Source organism: Schistocerca nitens, chromosome 4 (assembly GCF_023898315.1).
Source record: "Schistocerca nitens isolate TAMUIC-IGC-003100 chromosome 4, iqSchNite1.1, whole genome shotgun sequence".
Taxonomy (NCBI): domain Eukaryota; kingdom Metazoa; phylum Arthropoda; class Insecta; order Orthoptera; family Acrididae; genus Schistocerca; species Schistocerca nitens.
The window spans coordinates 966,644,620-966,659,723 of record NC_064617.1 but is presented as its reverse complement, the minus strand read 5'-3'; the positions used below and the strand labels follow the sequence as shown (position 1 = coordinate 966,659,723).

At 42.6% G+C, this 15,104-nt stretch overlaps 1 protein-coding gene across 3 annotated transcripts in view; it reads left to right on the top strand.

Moving 5' to 3' along the window:
• Nucleotides 1-15,104, top strand: part of LOC126253646 (rho guanine nucleotide exchange factor 10) — a 579,883-nt gene that overhangs the window by 374,354 nt on the left and 190,425 nt on the right. Inside the window, exon 2 of one of the 3 annotated variants that reach the window (XM_049955151.1) lies at nucleotides 12,773-12,823. The exons of the other annotated variants lie outside the window; for them this stretch is intronic. Within the exon in view, the coding sequence (XP_049811108.1) occupies nucleotides 12,796-12,823 (28 nt within the window). The 5' untranslated portion in view covers nucleotides 12,773-12,795. The remainder of the gene's footprint in view (nucleotides 1-12,772; nucleotides 12,824-15,104) is intronic. 3 annotated transcript variants of the gene reach the window in all.

The following is a 15,104-nucleotide window of genomic DNA, read 5'->3' as shown; positions in this document are numbered from 1 at the left end:
GATCCAGCACGGCGTTCCGTATTACCATCCCGAACCCACCGATTCCATATTCTGCTAACAGTAATTGGATTTCGACCAACGCGAGCAGCAATGTCGCGATACGATAAACCGCAATCGCGATAGGCTACAATCCGACCTTTATTTCTCCTCCTTATACGAGGCATCACAACAACGTTTCACCAGACACCGCCGGTCAACTGCTGTTTGTGTATGAGAAATCGGTTGGAAACTTTCCTGATGTCAGCACGTTGTAGGTGTCGCCACCGGCGCCAACCTTGTGTGAATGCTGCGAAAAGCTAATCATTTCCATATCACAGCATCTTCTTCCTGTCTGTTAAATTTCGCGTCTGTAGCACGTCGTCTTCGTGGTGTAGCAATTTCAACAGCCAGTAGTGTAGAACGACCACCTGAATGAAAACGTTGCCCAAAATTTTTACATAATGTTAAGAATCATCAAACCATCTCCAGCAACAGTAGTTCAGGAACACATAGAAAAAGAAGACGAAAAATAAGAGAGGAAAAAAGCTACTGAAGATTTTGAAAGGGGAACTCAGTATGTAATAATAGATGACAATGTAATAATCATGGGGGGACTGGAACGAGGTTATCGAGCGAGTTAAGTGCTGAGGTTACCACACTATAGACTCGCATTCGGGAGGACGACGGTTAAAATCCCCGTCTGGCCGTTTTGATTCAGGTTTTCCGTGTAATTCAGGTTTTCCGTGTAATTCAGGTTTTCCGTGTCTTCCGTATATCGCTCAAGACAAATGCAGAGATGGGTCCTCTGAATGGGCACGACTGATCTTCTTCGCCATCCTTCTTCATCTACATGGTTATTCTGCAATTCACATTTAAGTGCCTGGTATAGGGTTCATCGAACCGTTTTCATACTACTTCTCTACCATTCCACTCACGAATGGCTCGTGGGAAAAAGGAACACCTAAATCTTTCCGTTCGAGTTCTGATTTCTCTTATTATGATTCTCATTTCTCCCTACGTATGTGGGTGTCAACAAAACTCACGTACGGTATCATATCAGTGACACTCTCACCCCTATTGCGCGATAACACGAAACGAGCTGACCTTTCTTGCACTTTTTCGATGTCCTTCGTCAATCCTACCTGGTAAGGATCCCACACCGCGATGCAATATTCCAGCAGAGGACGGGCAAGTGTAGTGTAGGCTGTGGATTTGTCGCATTTTCTAAAGTGTTTTGCCAACAAAGCGCAGTCTTTGTTTCGCCTTCCCCACAATATTATCTACGTGGTCTTTCCAATTTAAGTTGCTCGTAATTGTAATTCCTAGGTATTAAATCGAATTGACAGATTTGCGCGATTTATTGTGTACTCAAAATTTATCGGATTTCTTTTAGTACCCATGTGGATGACCTCACACTTTTCTTCGTTTTGTGCCAATTGCCACTTTTCGCACCGTACAGAAATTCTCTTTAGATCATTTTGTAATTGGAATTGATCGTCTGATGGTTTTACTAGACGGTAAATTACAGCGTCATCTGCAAACAATCTAAGGGGGCTGCTCAGATTATCACCGAGGTCATTTATGTAAATCAGGAACAGCAGAGGACGTATGACACTACCTTGCGGAACGCCAGATATTACCTCGGTTCTACTCGATGATTTACCATCTATCACTACGAACTGTGACCTCCCTGAGAGGAAATCACGAATCGAGTCTCACAACTGAGACGATACTCCATATGCACGCAATATGATTGTGACAAACGGTATCAAAAGCCATCTGGAAATCTAGGAATATGGAATCGATCTGAGATCCCTTTTCAACAGCACTCATTACTTCATGGGAATAAAGAGCTAGTTGCGTTGCACAAGAACGATATTTTCTGAATCCGTGTTGGTTTTGTATCAGTAAGTCATTTTCTTCAAGGTGATTCATAATGTTCGGGTACAGTATATGCTCCAAAATCCTACTGCAAATTGAGATCAGTGATACGGATCTGTAATTCAGTGGGTTACTCCTATTTCCTTCCTTGAATATTGGTGTGACCTGTGCTACTTTCCAGTCTTTAGGAGCAGATCTTTCGTCAAGTCTGCGGTTGTATAGGATTTCTAAGAAACGCGCTATTGTGTTTGCATACTCTGAGAGGAACCTGATTGGTATACCATCTGGACCGGAAGACTTGCCTTTCTTAAGTGATTTGTTTCGCAGCACCTGAGATATGTACTTTTATGTCACTCACGCTAACAGCTGATCTTCGTTAATCAAAGGTTGTGTTCCGTATCAAATGACCGGGATGTCGATGGGGCGCTAAACGCTAATTTTTTTTCCCTTTGGAACGGGAAGGAATAGAAGAAACAAGTTAGGGGACAGTATTGGCTTGGTAATAGGAACGAGAGAGGAGAGAGGCTAAGTGAGTTCCGTAGTAAATTTCAGCAAGTAATAGAGAATACTCTGTTCAAGGCTCACAAGAGACAGATGTGTACTAGGAAACTGCCGGCAGATACGTGAAGATTCCAGCTGGATTACATCATGATCAGACAGCGATTCCGAAATCAGAAACTGGATTGTAAGGAGTACCCCGATCATAATTTAGTACTAATGGAGAGTAGACTGAAGTTTAGCAGAATCCTTAGAGAGAATAAGTGTGGGCAACCAGAAAAGAAGAGAATCGAAGCATTTGAGATGTTGTGCTATGTAAGAACGTTGAAAGTTGGGTGGGGTGACAAGGTAAGGAATGAGGTGGTCTTCCGCAGAATTTGTAATGAAAGGAGCATAGGGGAAAACATCGACAATAGGAAGCGGCAGGATTATAAGATATTTATAAAAGACATCAGGGAATAGCTCCCATGGTACTAGAGGAAGCTGCAGAGGGTGAAAACTGCAAGCGAAGACAGAGACCGGAACATATCCAACATGTAGTTCAGGGTAAGTGCTACTCCGAGGTGGGGAATTTGTGTATGTTCGCGTCAAACCAGCCAGCTGACTGAGAACAATAAAGTATTAATACTGAGTTACGATATGACAGTGCAACATTTTAATTCGTTAGCCACGGAAAATCTCAAAGGTTATGGCTTTCGAAGTAAATGTTTTCGGTAATGACTAGTATGGAACACATCAAAGATTCGCAAACTAACAAGCCCTTGTCTTAATTCAGTGTAGCTGCCTTTTTATACGTTTCTTTTAACTTCTTACGAGGAGATTTTTTTTTTTTCACGGGAAGTGTGGATGAGTGAAAATGTAAATAGTCGCTGTAAAAATTCACAGTCCCGGTAAGAATACTTACAACTCTGCAGTAATATATCGTCATGAATACTTCTTAAGCTCGTACAAAGCGTAGAAAAAAAAGATAATTCAGGAATATTTTTGTAACATTTTCAAGCCTCTCCATCGTTCCCGATAATTTTGAGGGGGACACAGCCGAAATTTTATGTTGTGTGACGTAAAAAAATTGGCGTTGAACGCCTTTCTGTTTTTCGTTTGACACTTAGGCACCGAACCGATATTATAAGAGAATGGCAATCGCCGCTTGGTGCTGAATAACGTTTTCTGTCCTTGATCTTGGCTAAGAAAAGTGCAAGCTGTGAACACAAGTGCGAGTCACTGTCTTGTAGGCCTCAGAGCACCTAAGAAAGCACTCCATTGAAGTAGACGCACAAGGTACAGCCGCCCAGCGGCACTTTCAACGAACTTGAGTAGGCAACCAGTAATAAAAAAATTAAATATAAGGACGCTGTATTTATTGCAACTCTACCCGAGTGTGTGTAAATCTTGAAAAATATGGTAATGATCTGCCAGCGGCAGTTGTGTTCTTTTACACTCCTGTATTTGAGCAATTCGAGTTTCGGAGGCATTCGGACGATCGCCGTTGTCACGTGATGGATACGCCTGCTGTAGCCAGTAATTTTAGATGGGATTGTAAGAAGACTGACGATATGAAACACCCAAACTAGACGTTTTTCACAACTCTCTCTCTCTCTCTCTCTCTCTCTCTCTCTCTCTCTCTCTCTCTCTCCCCCTCTCTCTCTCTCTCCCTCCCTCTCCATTTTTTGTTACTGTTTTACCTTTTTGCACAGCTGTCCTATTTTTTCATTACTGCTTTAGTATTTTCACTGTCGTACTTCTTTTTCACTGCTGCACTTTTTTCGACTTTTGTACACTTCCATTGTTGTATCCTTCTTTCACCGCTATACCCTTTTCCCTCCCGTTGTACTGTTTTTCTCGCATTGTATATATATATATATATATATATATATATATATATATATATATATATATATATATATATAGGGTGGTCCATTGATAGTGACCGGGCCAAATATCTCACGAAATAAGAATCAAACGAAAACACTACAAAGAACGAAACTCGTCTAGCTTGAAGGGGGAAACCAGATGGCGCTATGGTTGGCCCGCTATCGAATATATTGCTTCCGCCTACTTATACCTCCCGAGGAGATCACGAATGTAAAATTAAGAGAGATTCGAGCGCGCACGGAAGCTTTCCGGCAGTCGTTCTTCCCGCGAACCATGCGCGACTGGAACAGGAAAGGGAGGTAATGCCAGTGGCACGTAAAGTGCCCTCCGCCACACACCGTTGGGTGGCTTGCGGAGTATAAATGTAGATGTAGATTCGTAACTTTACTTTCACCTTTTAGGCGGCAAACGGCGGTGTAGACACCACTCACAACACACCGATTTTTGGCACGAACGTGTAAACAAAAGCGTAACAGGCGATTGCCGGTACAGTATTAACACGCCGCGGCAGACTCGCCAGCCACGAGCAGACAGGAAGAGTCGCTGGTGTAAGAAGGGGCTTCGACTGAGGCTCTCCAGCCGGCTGTGGAGGCTCGGAGCGCAGCGCTTCGGGGAGGGACGAGGTGGTCGCTCGCTGTGCAGAGAAGGGCGCGGGAGCGACCGGCGGTATCGCGGCTGTGACCCGCCCGGGGTTATCGGCGTCAGCTTCCTGTGGCCGACAGCAGGGCGCCCTGGCTGCCGGCTCCCCCGGCGTCTCGACGGACTGCGATGGCCCGTGACCCCGTGACCCCGTGACTCATCAGCAAGTCACAAGCGCCTATTTACGGACCGGGCGCGTCAGGAGCCGCCACGAAAGCGTAGGTATTAGTGGCAACACGACGTGCCGGCAGATGCGTAAATAATTCCGAGATACGCCAGAACAACGTACAGAAAAACGTACACTACTGGCCATTAAAAGTGCTACACCAAGAAGAAACGCACATGATAAACGGGTATTCATGGGACAAATATATTACACTACAACTGACAGGTAATTACATTTTCACGCAATTTGGGTGCATAGATCCTGAGAAATCAGTACCCAGAACAACCACCTCTGGCCGTAATAACGGACTTGATACGCCTGGGCATTGAGTCAAACAGAGCTCGGATGGCGTGTACAGGTGCAGCTTCAACACGATACCACAGTTCATCAAGAGTAGTGACTGGCGTATTGTGACGAGCCAGTTGCTGGGCCACCATTGACCAGACGTTTAACAATTGGTGAGAGATCTGGAGAGTGTGCTGGCCAGGGCAGCAGTCGAACATTTTCTGTATGCAGAAAGGCCCGTACAGGACCTGCAACATGCGGTCGTGCATTATCCCGCTGAAATGTAGGGTTTTGCAGGGGTAGTATGAAGGGTAGAGCCACGGGTCGTAACACATCTGAAATGTAACGTGCACTGTTCAAAGTGCCGTCAGTGTGAACAAGAGTTGACCGAGACGTGTAACCAATGGCACCCCATACCATCACTCCGGATGATACGCCAGTATGGCGGTGACGAATACACGCTTCCAATGTGCGTTCACCGCGATGTCGCCAGCCTTTTGCGAGCTTCTGTGAAGTTAGGAAGGTAGGAGACGAGGTACTGGCGGAATTAAAGCTGTGAGGACGGGGCGTGAGTCGTGCTTGGGTATCTCAGTCGGTAGAGGACTTGCCCGCGAAAGGCAAAGGTCCTGAGTTGGAGTCTCGGTGCGGCACACAGTTTTAATCTGCCAGGAAGCTAAAACTTCGTAATAAATGGATATCCAGTAAGTAATCTAAATGGCATTACTGACAAAAATTTCACAGCGATGAGAATCATTTACTAATATTCTTTTTAGTGGCTCATTTCGTACTTATCCGTTCGCTTAATATTTTTACATAATTTTTAGCGACATTGATGAACACTGCGAATGACTTTCTCTCCGATTTCTCAACGACACGTTATGTAGTATTACCTTCGTACTAAAACAGAACATGTCCTCGCTCCATTTTGTAGTTTACCGCGTTGTTATAATTAAACTTTGTCTACTTGAGAGGGGTCCCATTAAGACTGACTGATCGTAGGATAATGAAATTTCTCGGAGATATTTGTAGGGACTTACGGAAAAGAAATAAGATATAAACTATTGAAAGTAGCATTGTAACTTCAACATCTGAGCGTAACATTTTGTTAATTCCTTACCAAATTTACGTTCTAGGCTACAGACGTTGCTCAGTGTGGCGACCTTCTTCTACGATAGCCTGGAACCGCACTATATACCATTTCACAACTTTTTGCAGCACTTTCTGAACCATGGAATCCTCAGTTGTCGTAACACAGCTTACGCCCTGCTTGAAAATCGGATATTGCGTCCAGCATTCTGAGCCATGGCAACAGTAACTTCAACAGTTTTGACGCAATTAGCCGTTGGCCTCTCCCAGGAGCAATTCCCAAAACACCAGTTGATCCGAACTTCGGAATGAAGTTTTTCGATCCCAGTGCGGAAAGAGAATCTCGCCGTTTTGGTGTAACGCATCGATACTTGCGAAGAGCAGCAACGCTATTGCTGTATTTTTGGTAAAACATTTTTAAGAGTAAAGCCGTTCTTACCTTGTCCAGAACCGTGTTGGCTGTCTGCAAATGTAATGCACTCGTCGCCTTAACAGTACAGGCGCCTAAAGGCAAGTCGTGACCGTGACACTACTTACAACGTAAATTTTATAGCGCACAGTGTGAACTTCGTTCCTATAAAGTTGGATATCCGTAGGGTAATTATTTTTCCGTCTATGCTGGCTGAAGCAGCGAAAGTTTAATTGTAGCCATTGTGGACAACGTCGCTATTCGGTTTTACCACACTTCTTAACACCGTCGCATTTGTTTTGCTTATCGTTAACCTATCTCTGAGTTACGTTCGTTGTTGTCTTCAGTCAGATCACTAGTTTTATGCAGCGCTCCACGCTAACCTATGCTGTGCGCCCTCATCTCGGCATAAATTCTGCTACCTGCATCCATTTGAACCTGCTCATCATGGTCAAGCTTTGGCCTCCCTCTGCAATTTTTACCCCCCCCCCCTCCCCAACTCTCTCTCTCTCTCTCTCTCTCTCTCTCTCTCTCTCTCTCTCTCTCTCTCTCTCTCTCTCCTCTTCGTAACTAAATTCCTTGATGCTTCAGAGCATGTCGTATCAACTGATCCATTCTTTTAGTCAAATTGTGCCATCAATTTTTTCCCAATTGGATTTACTCCCTCTTCATTAGTTATTCCATGTGCCCATCTTCCGTATCAACACATTTCAAAATCTTCTTCTGTTATGGTCTGTTTTATCAACCACTGTTCACTCCCGTACAAGGCTACACTCCGCATAAATATCTTCCGATCTTCCGAAAAGACTTCCTAACACTTAAGTTCACATTCGATGCTGACAAATTTATCTATCTCAGAAGTGCTTCTCTTGCTACTCTGAATTTTATATCCTCTCTACTTCAATCACTGTCACTTACTTTGTTGCCCGAATACCAAAACGCATATACTTTTTTAATCTCTGATTTGGCTATCTTATTCTCGCAGAATACACTGTTACTCTTAATAGCATCCCAGTAGCCTTGTTTTATTTTGCTTAAATTAATCTTATAGGCTTACATAAAATTGCAATCTAGTTTACTCAACAGTTCATTCAAAGTTGGAGAGGTGGAGTTATACAAAGAAATAACCTCCATACAGCTCATGTCAAACGAAAGGAGCTGGGGTGTGGGGAATGAAGCCAAATTGTAGGTACAGGAAACATGCAGACGAGAAAGATGTGCGTTTGTGTCTCTGGGTTAGGTCCCCAAACGACCACGTTATCAGCGCCCATACGAAGATCAGTTGAAGAAACGGATGTGGTTAAAACGTAGAAAATGCGATAAAAGAAATAAAAGCAACCTGAGATAAAACAGCGTTAAAAATGGTGCTACGTTCTAAAACTGTAAATTAAAACACAAGACGAGAGGAAACCTAAAATAGATTCTGAGGAGTATGTGGCTGACTGATAACTTAACAAAAACACGGGTGGTCCAGCCACCCTGAAAACACATTAAAATTGTCGCTCTAGAATTTTAGGTAACAGGTCCGACGTTACATAAAACTTAAAAAGACGAACCAGATTCGTGTCATAGTCATTTACAATGGATTGGAAGTCGCTGCAAATGAGCTACTGTCTTCTTGTCTGCATATAAAACACCGATCTACTAAAATGTGGCGGGTGCGGTGCAAGAAGCCATGCGTCAACGGGCTGTGCTCTGTACGAAGACGAGTGAGAAGGACCTCGTTCCATCTGCGTGACTAAAAGCAGGCACACTATGGCCGAGTTGTGGACTTAGCCAGTTAGTTGTCTGTCGCTTCCAGAGAAAGGACCAGGTTGTTTGTCACAGGTCCAACATTTCGTCTCGTTGTGTCTTGACACCTCGAAGCAGCCGGGTCCCTTTGTGTTGTGACCAGTCTACAGAAACTGTAGCTGCCGGATGTAAGGATCGGTCGCGGACATATGCGGAACCTGCGATATGGGGCCCCCCGCAGCGGCTCGTGAATGCGAGGAAAACAATCGGCGGATGAAAGCTATCTCCTGTTGTAGCCAAGGGTGGCCGCCAAACAGACTGTGCCTACACATACACACACAGCTTTGTGTTGCGGGTTGCGTGTCGGCCGCTGCAAGGCGGACCGTAACGGACTTCCCTAGTAGTCAGCTAGCAACCGAGCAACTTGCGGATTCCTTCTCGTACGTACTCCACATTTACAAGACCGTCTGTTCTCCGTTACTGGCACTATATTAATTTGTATGGACTGGGGAATTGTTAGATATAATTCTAGTGAATAATGCCCTCTTTTCTTAAACAAAGATGAATTGCAATCGAACTAGACCTACTAAATTGCTTTAGTATAACCTAAATTTTCGGATACAACTTACAATTGTTTAAAATTGTTTGAAATTATCGGTTTCTTTTAATAATTACTCTTTAAATTTACTTTGCCTACATCTACATATATACTTTGCGAACTACTGTGAAATGCATAGCAGGGGGCACTTCTCGTTGTACCAAATATTAGCGCTACTTACCGTTCCAAATGCGTACGTAACGCGGAAGGCACGACTGTTTGAATGCCCCTCCGCGCGCTGTTATTTAGTCCAACCTCGTAATCGCGGTCTCTGACGGAGCGGTACTAATAGTCTGTAGCGTTGTCCGGAATTCCTGACTTAATACTGGATCTTCAAACTTTATAAGCAGACTTGACATCCGTCTTGAAAAGTGTACCAATTCAGGTTTTTGAGCATTTTCGTGACCATGTCCCGTGAGTCAAAGAAACCTGTTAGTCTCTGTGCCGCCCTTCTTTGTATACGTTCAGTATCCCCGGTTAGTACATACTTGAGTAGAAGTCTTATAGTGGCAGAAGGTTCGCAGGAGAGCTTCTGTAAAGTTTGGAAGGTAGGAGACGAGGTACTGGCAGAAGTAAAGCTGTGAGTACCGGGCGTGAGTCGTGCTTCGGTAGCTCAGTTGGTAGAGCACTTGCCCGCGAAAGGCAAAGGTCCCGAGTTCGAGTCTCGGTCGGGCACACAGTTTTAATCTGCCAGGAAGTTTCAGTCTTATAGTGAGTTGTACGAATCTTTTGCAAGCAGTTTCCTTTATAGACAGATCGCATTTCACCAGTATTCTACCAGTGAAGTGAAGTCTGCCAGCTACTTTAACTACGACTGAGTCTTTGTGATCGTTTCATTGCATATCCAAACAAATTGTTACACTTGGGTATTCGTATGAGTTGACTTGATTTCAGTCGTGACTTGTTGATGTTGTAGTCATAGACTGCTGTTTATCAACCTTCATGTGATTCCGTTTTTCGCATTTGGTTTCTGTTTTATAAGCTATGCCCTGTTTTATAAGCTATTCCCAGAATTATTAGCATTTATAGTAGGCCATAACCACCGATTATTCGCAGTGATACAATAAGTATTGTGTGTGATAGCGTCCAGGAATTAATAGCGCAAAGTCTGATGTGAGAGCGCCGTTCGACTTGTGGTTCCCTTGAAAAGTATTCTGAAGCAACAGATCACGTCGATACAGCTAATTTGTTTCAACTACGAGCGACATTCAGTAATTGAAGAGATAAGTTGATGTAGGAAAGAAAAAACGTTTATACAGAATGAGACTTTACTACTCAGCGTAATCCATTTAATACACTTGTCCCAGCAGTGATCTAGTTTTTATACCTGATGCATAAGCCATTGTCATGTATTTTGAGTCACTTTCCCACGATTCTTCGACATCCTCGTTGTTGCTGAAATTTTTTCCACGTGAGGCCTCCCCGAGTGGACCAAACAAATGAAAATCTGAGGCAGCCGAATCTGGACTATTGGTTCTTGGGTCAGCTCGGTAGTGTGAGGGCGAACATTGTCGTGTAGCAATATCAAGCATGTTCTTTGGGACCCGTGACGTTTTTTTCTCGTTGCAGGCTTTACTTTGTTCATCAGCTTGTCTGAGTAGTGGTCACCGTTTATTGTACGTTGTCCTTCAAAATAATCACAAAAGACGACACCTTGGGCATCCCAAAACACGGTCGACATGGCTTCTTCCCCTTGATGCTTGCGTTCTGTATTTCTTTCAGACTGGTGTCCTACCCGCGGTTCGTACAACTTTCACCATACTGTGAAATCATCCGAGAAAATATTTTAGCCGGTTTTTCATTATCCGAAAGCGAAAAACGCACCACTGAACGTTGTTCGATTAATATGGAAACTTCAAGCGCACACTCCATAGTTAAATGCAACATTGAGGTTATAAACAAAGCAGTTTTTTCATCCATCTGTTCCAAGCTCACACAGTAAAGCCACGTTTCACTTCCATACATGGCTACACTCCATACAACTAACACTTAAATCTATACTCGATGTTAACAAGTTTCTCTTCTTCAGAAACGCTTTCCTTGCCATTGACAGTCTACATTTTATATCCTCTCTACTTCGACCATAATCAGTTATTTTGCTCCCCAAATAGCAAAACTCCTTTACTACTTTAAGTGTCTCATTTCCTAATCTAATTCCCTCAGCATCACCCGACTTAATTCGACTACATTCCATTATCCTCATTTTGCTTTTGTTGTTGTTCATCTTACACCCTCCTTTCAAGACCCTGTCCATTCCGTTCAACTGCTCTTCCAAGTCCTTCGCTGTTTCTGACAGAATTATAATGTCAAAACCTCAAAGTTTTTATTTCTTCTCCATTGATTTTAATGCCTACTCCGAATTTTTCTTTTGTTTCCTTTACTGCTTGCTCAATATACAGATTGAATAGCATCGGGGAGAGGGTACAACTCTGTCTCACTCCCTTCCCAACCACTGCTTCTCTTTCATGCCCCTCGACTTTTATAACTGCCATCTGGTTTCTGTACAAATTGTAAATAGCCTTTCGCTCCCTGTATTTTACCCCTGCAACATTCAGAATTTGAGAGAGAATATTCTAGTCAACATTGTCAAAAGCTTTCTCTTAAGTCTACAAATGCTAGAAACGTAGGTTTGTCTTTTCTTAATCTTTCTTCTAAGATAAGTCGTAGGGTCAGTATTGCCTCACGTGTTCCAACATTTCTACGGAATCCAAACTTATCTTCCCCGAGGTGGGCTTCTACCAGTTTTTACATTCGTCTGTAAAGAATTCGCTTTACGGAGTAGTATATAAGATCGTTTGTTCAAAATTGTCTATCTTCGAAAGTGCATCACAAATTGCTTTCAAATTTAGACACAACGATCCATTAGAATACGTGCGTGTTTTTGTATACCTGTTTTTCAAATATGCGTAGTATATAAATAAATATGTAATATATAAGAGGAAACTTTCGAAAAAACTCTTGACCGATTTCCTTCAGATTTTTTGCAGAATATTCTAAAGAGCATTACGACAGACTCTGGCTATATATTTTAATATACATAATACATATGTAATATATAAAGGGGAAACGTTACCAAAAATCTCATAATGTACTCGACCAATTTATTTCAAAGATTTTACACCTTACTGTAAGAAACATTTGGTCACTTGTAGGCTATATATTTTTAATATATATGTAATTAATAGTGAAAATATGTTAGCAAACAGTGAAGTTTTATTTATGGTTTATCGGCTTATGGTTAGAATAGTTCTAGAAAGTCCGAGTTCGCAGTAACAATAAACAAGACTCTAGGTTGGAGAGAGGTGGGAATAGAAGATGGACAGTGGGCTTAGAGGAAATGGACATAGAAAGCTGATAGGAGATGGGCAGAGAGGGCAGGAGGTGTTAGAGAGGGGGGGGGGGGGAGAGAGAAGGTGGTGGAGAAAGAAAAGGGGAGTAGGAGATTAGTATTTATATCCAGTCCCTATACATATTAGATATGGGTGCCTTTTTCTCTCTCTTCCGTTTTACCATACTGAGTCACAGCGACACTTGGCCGAAGAACAGCTAGTTAGGAATTAAAAACTTTATAATATGATTAAAAGAATGTGCACTCAATGTTAACACTTTATTTTTTTTTCTTTTCTAGGTAAGCTTCCTGATGATGCATTCATGAGAAGTCCTTTTGCAGCTAATCTGCGTGAGTAATAATTCACATTAGAAATGACTTTCCCATACAAGGAGTAGTATTAAAGTTTGTCGCCACCACGAAAAAATGAAGATGTGTCCCAAAAACGTAGTGATGAAGTTTGTCACCCTCTTAAGTCGAATAACCCCAATATTTTGTTAGTTAGACACAACAAATTTCCGAGTAGAATCTGAGCTTGTGTACCGTCTCTAATGGCCTCACTGTCGGAGAGACCCTAAACGTTAATGTCTCTACCTCTTAATTTTATAACTTTCGTTTCCCTGACATCATTTCGGTATTATTTCTATGTCGCCATAATTCTTCCTGTTACCCTTCTGATAGTTGCCTACATTCTGTACCGGACCAGTCTTTGACACCTCTCGAAAACAAATTGGGTACCTGACAAATAGATACTGATCAACGAAGAACTTCGTGTGACCTAGAACTAAAATATTTGGCAAGAAGCAAGGTTTCAGAGTAAAAGCAAACGAAAAAAATCGAAAATTACTGTCATTATATCACGTGGAAAAAAATTGTCGTTTGTTATCGGGCTGTCTGTCCATCTGTCTGATAATATACCTTTTCCTCAGTAACTAGTAGAAACATCAAGTTAAAATTGGTCACATGCTAAGGTCTATAGCCACATGACGTTTAAATAAATGTAAGCTTCTGTGTCAAAGCAATGAAAAGATACGGCCATTAATGTTACATATTTTGACACTTGCAAACTCACTCACCAAAAGCTAATTGGTACTTCCCTTTGATGTAGAATCACGAAATTTGCCATGAAGCAAGGTTTCACACCACAGGCAAAGGAAAAAAAATCCAAAAATTGTTAATTTGTAATTATATCACACGAAAAAATATTTCTTTTGTTATCTGTTATGCGACTTGAAGCATAAATAAAATACATCCTCGAAAGTCTTGAAATTCCCGGGATCTATGTCTTGCCAGTATCAGTGTCGATAACAGGTAAAAACCGTCCAGATTCTAGACTCCAGGGATGGGTGAACTGATTATATACATAAGTAAGTTTGCTCAGAACACTCGGAGCCCAAGTTCTTCTCGCACCCGGCCCTTTTTTTACTGCTTTGCAGTGTTCGTCATGTAAACAGTGAAGCGATCTGACAGACTGAAGGACGATCAGGAGTGGCCAAAAAAAGGGGAACATGTCGGCAGTGGAAACTGGCTCTGGGCGTCAGGTATCCTAGTTACGAGACTGGTCTACGAAGAGCTCCATCTGTAGCACACGACGTATCTCTGTGGTCCTGAGTGCCAATGGTTCAGAATGATTTGCGGTACGCCATGTTTGACAACGACGCGAAGGGGTGGAATATCGTCAGTTCGGGTGACTGAGCTGATGCTCCAGAAGTGTCGGGTTAGGAGAAGCACTTGGACGTCGTAGTAACAGGAGCTTTATACGCGAAAGGCAAAGTCCTAGCCCGCGGTTGTCAGGTAGTGCATTGATCGTATCATAGTGTCTAGAAATTTGGCAGAAAACCCAAAGAGATTCTGATACAGAAAGATAAATTAACAATTGACTTGGTGATGCACCTCTCTCTCTCCCCCCCCCTCCACACACACACACACACACACACACACACACACACACACCAGTGGCAAGACGCAATCAATACCTTCACTGCGCGATAACAACGGTGAAGTCACTGATGACAGTGCCACTAAAGCAGTTATTAAACACGATTTTCCGAAACTCCTTCTTCAAAGATGTCGAAGTAAATATTCCTGAATTCCCATCAAGAACAACTGCCAAGGTGAGAAACATAGAAGTAGGTATCCACGGTGTAACACAGCAGCTTAAATCACTTTTAATAAAGGCAAGGCCTCCAGTCCAGATTGTATACCAGTCAGGTTCCTCTCAGAGTATGCTGATAAAATAGCTCCATATTTAGCAATTATATACAACCACTCGCTCACAGAAAGATCCGTACCTAAAGACTGGAAAATTGCTCAGGTCACACCAATACCCAAAAAGGGAAGTAGGAGTAATACGCTGAATTACAGGCCTATATCACTAACGTAGATTTCCAGTACGGTTTTGGAACATATACTTTATTCGAACATAATGAAGTACCTGGAAGAAAACGATTTATTGACACACAGTCAGCACGGATTCAGAAAATATCGTTCTTGTGAAACACAACTAGCTGTTTATACTTACGAAGTAATAAGTGCTATCGACAGGGGATGTCAAATTGATTCCATACTTTTAGATTTCCAGAAGGCTTTCGACACCCTTCCTCACAAGCGTCTTCTAACCAAACTGCGTGCC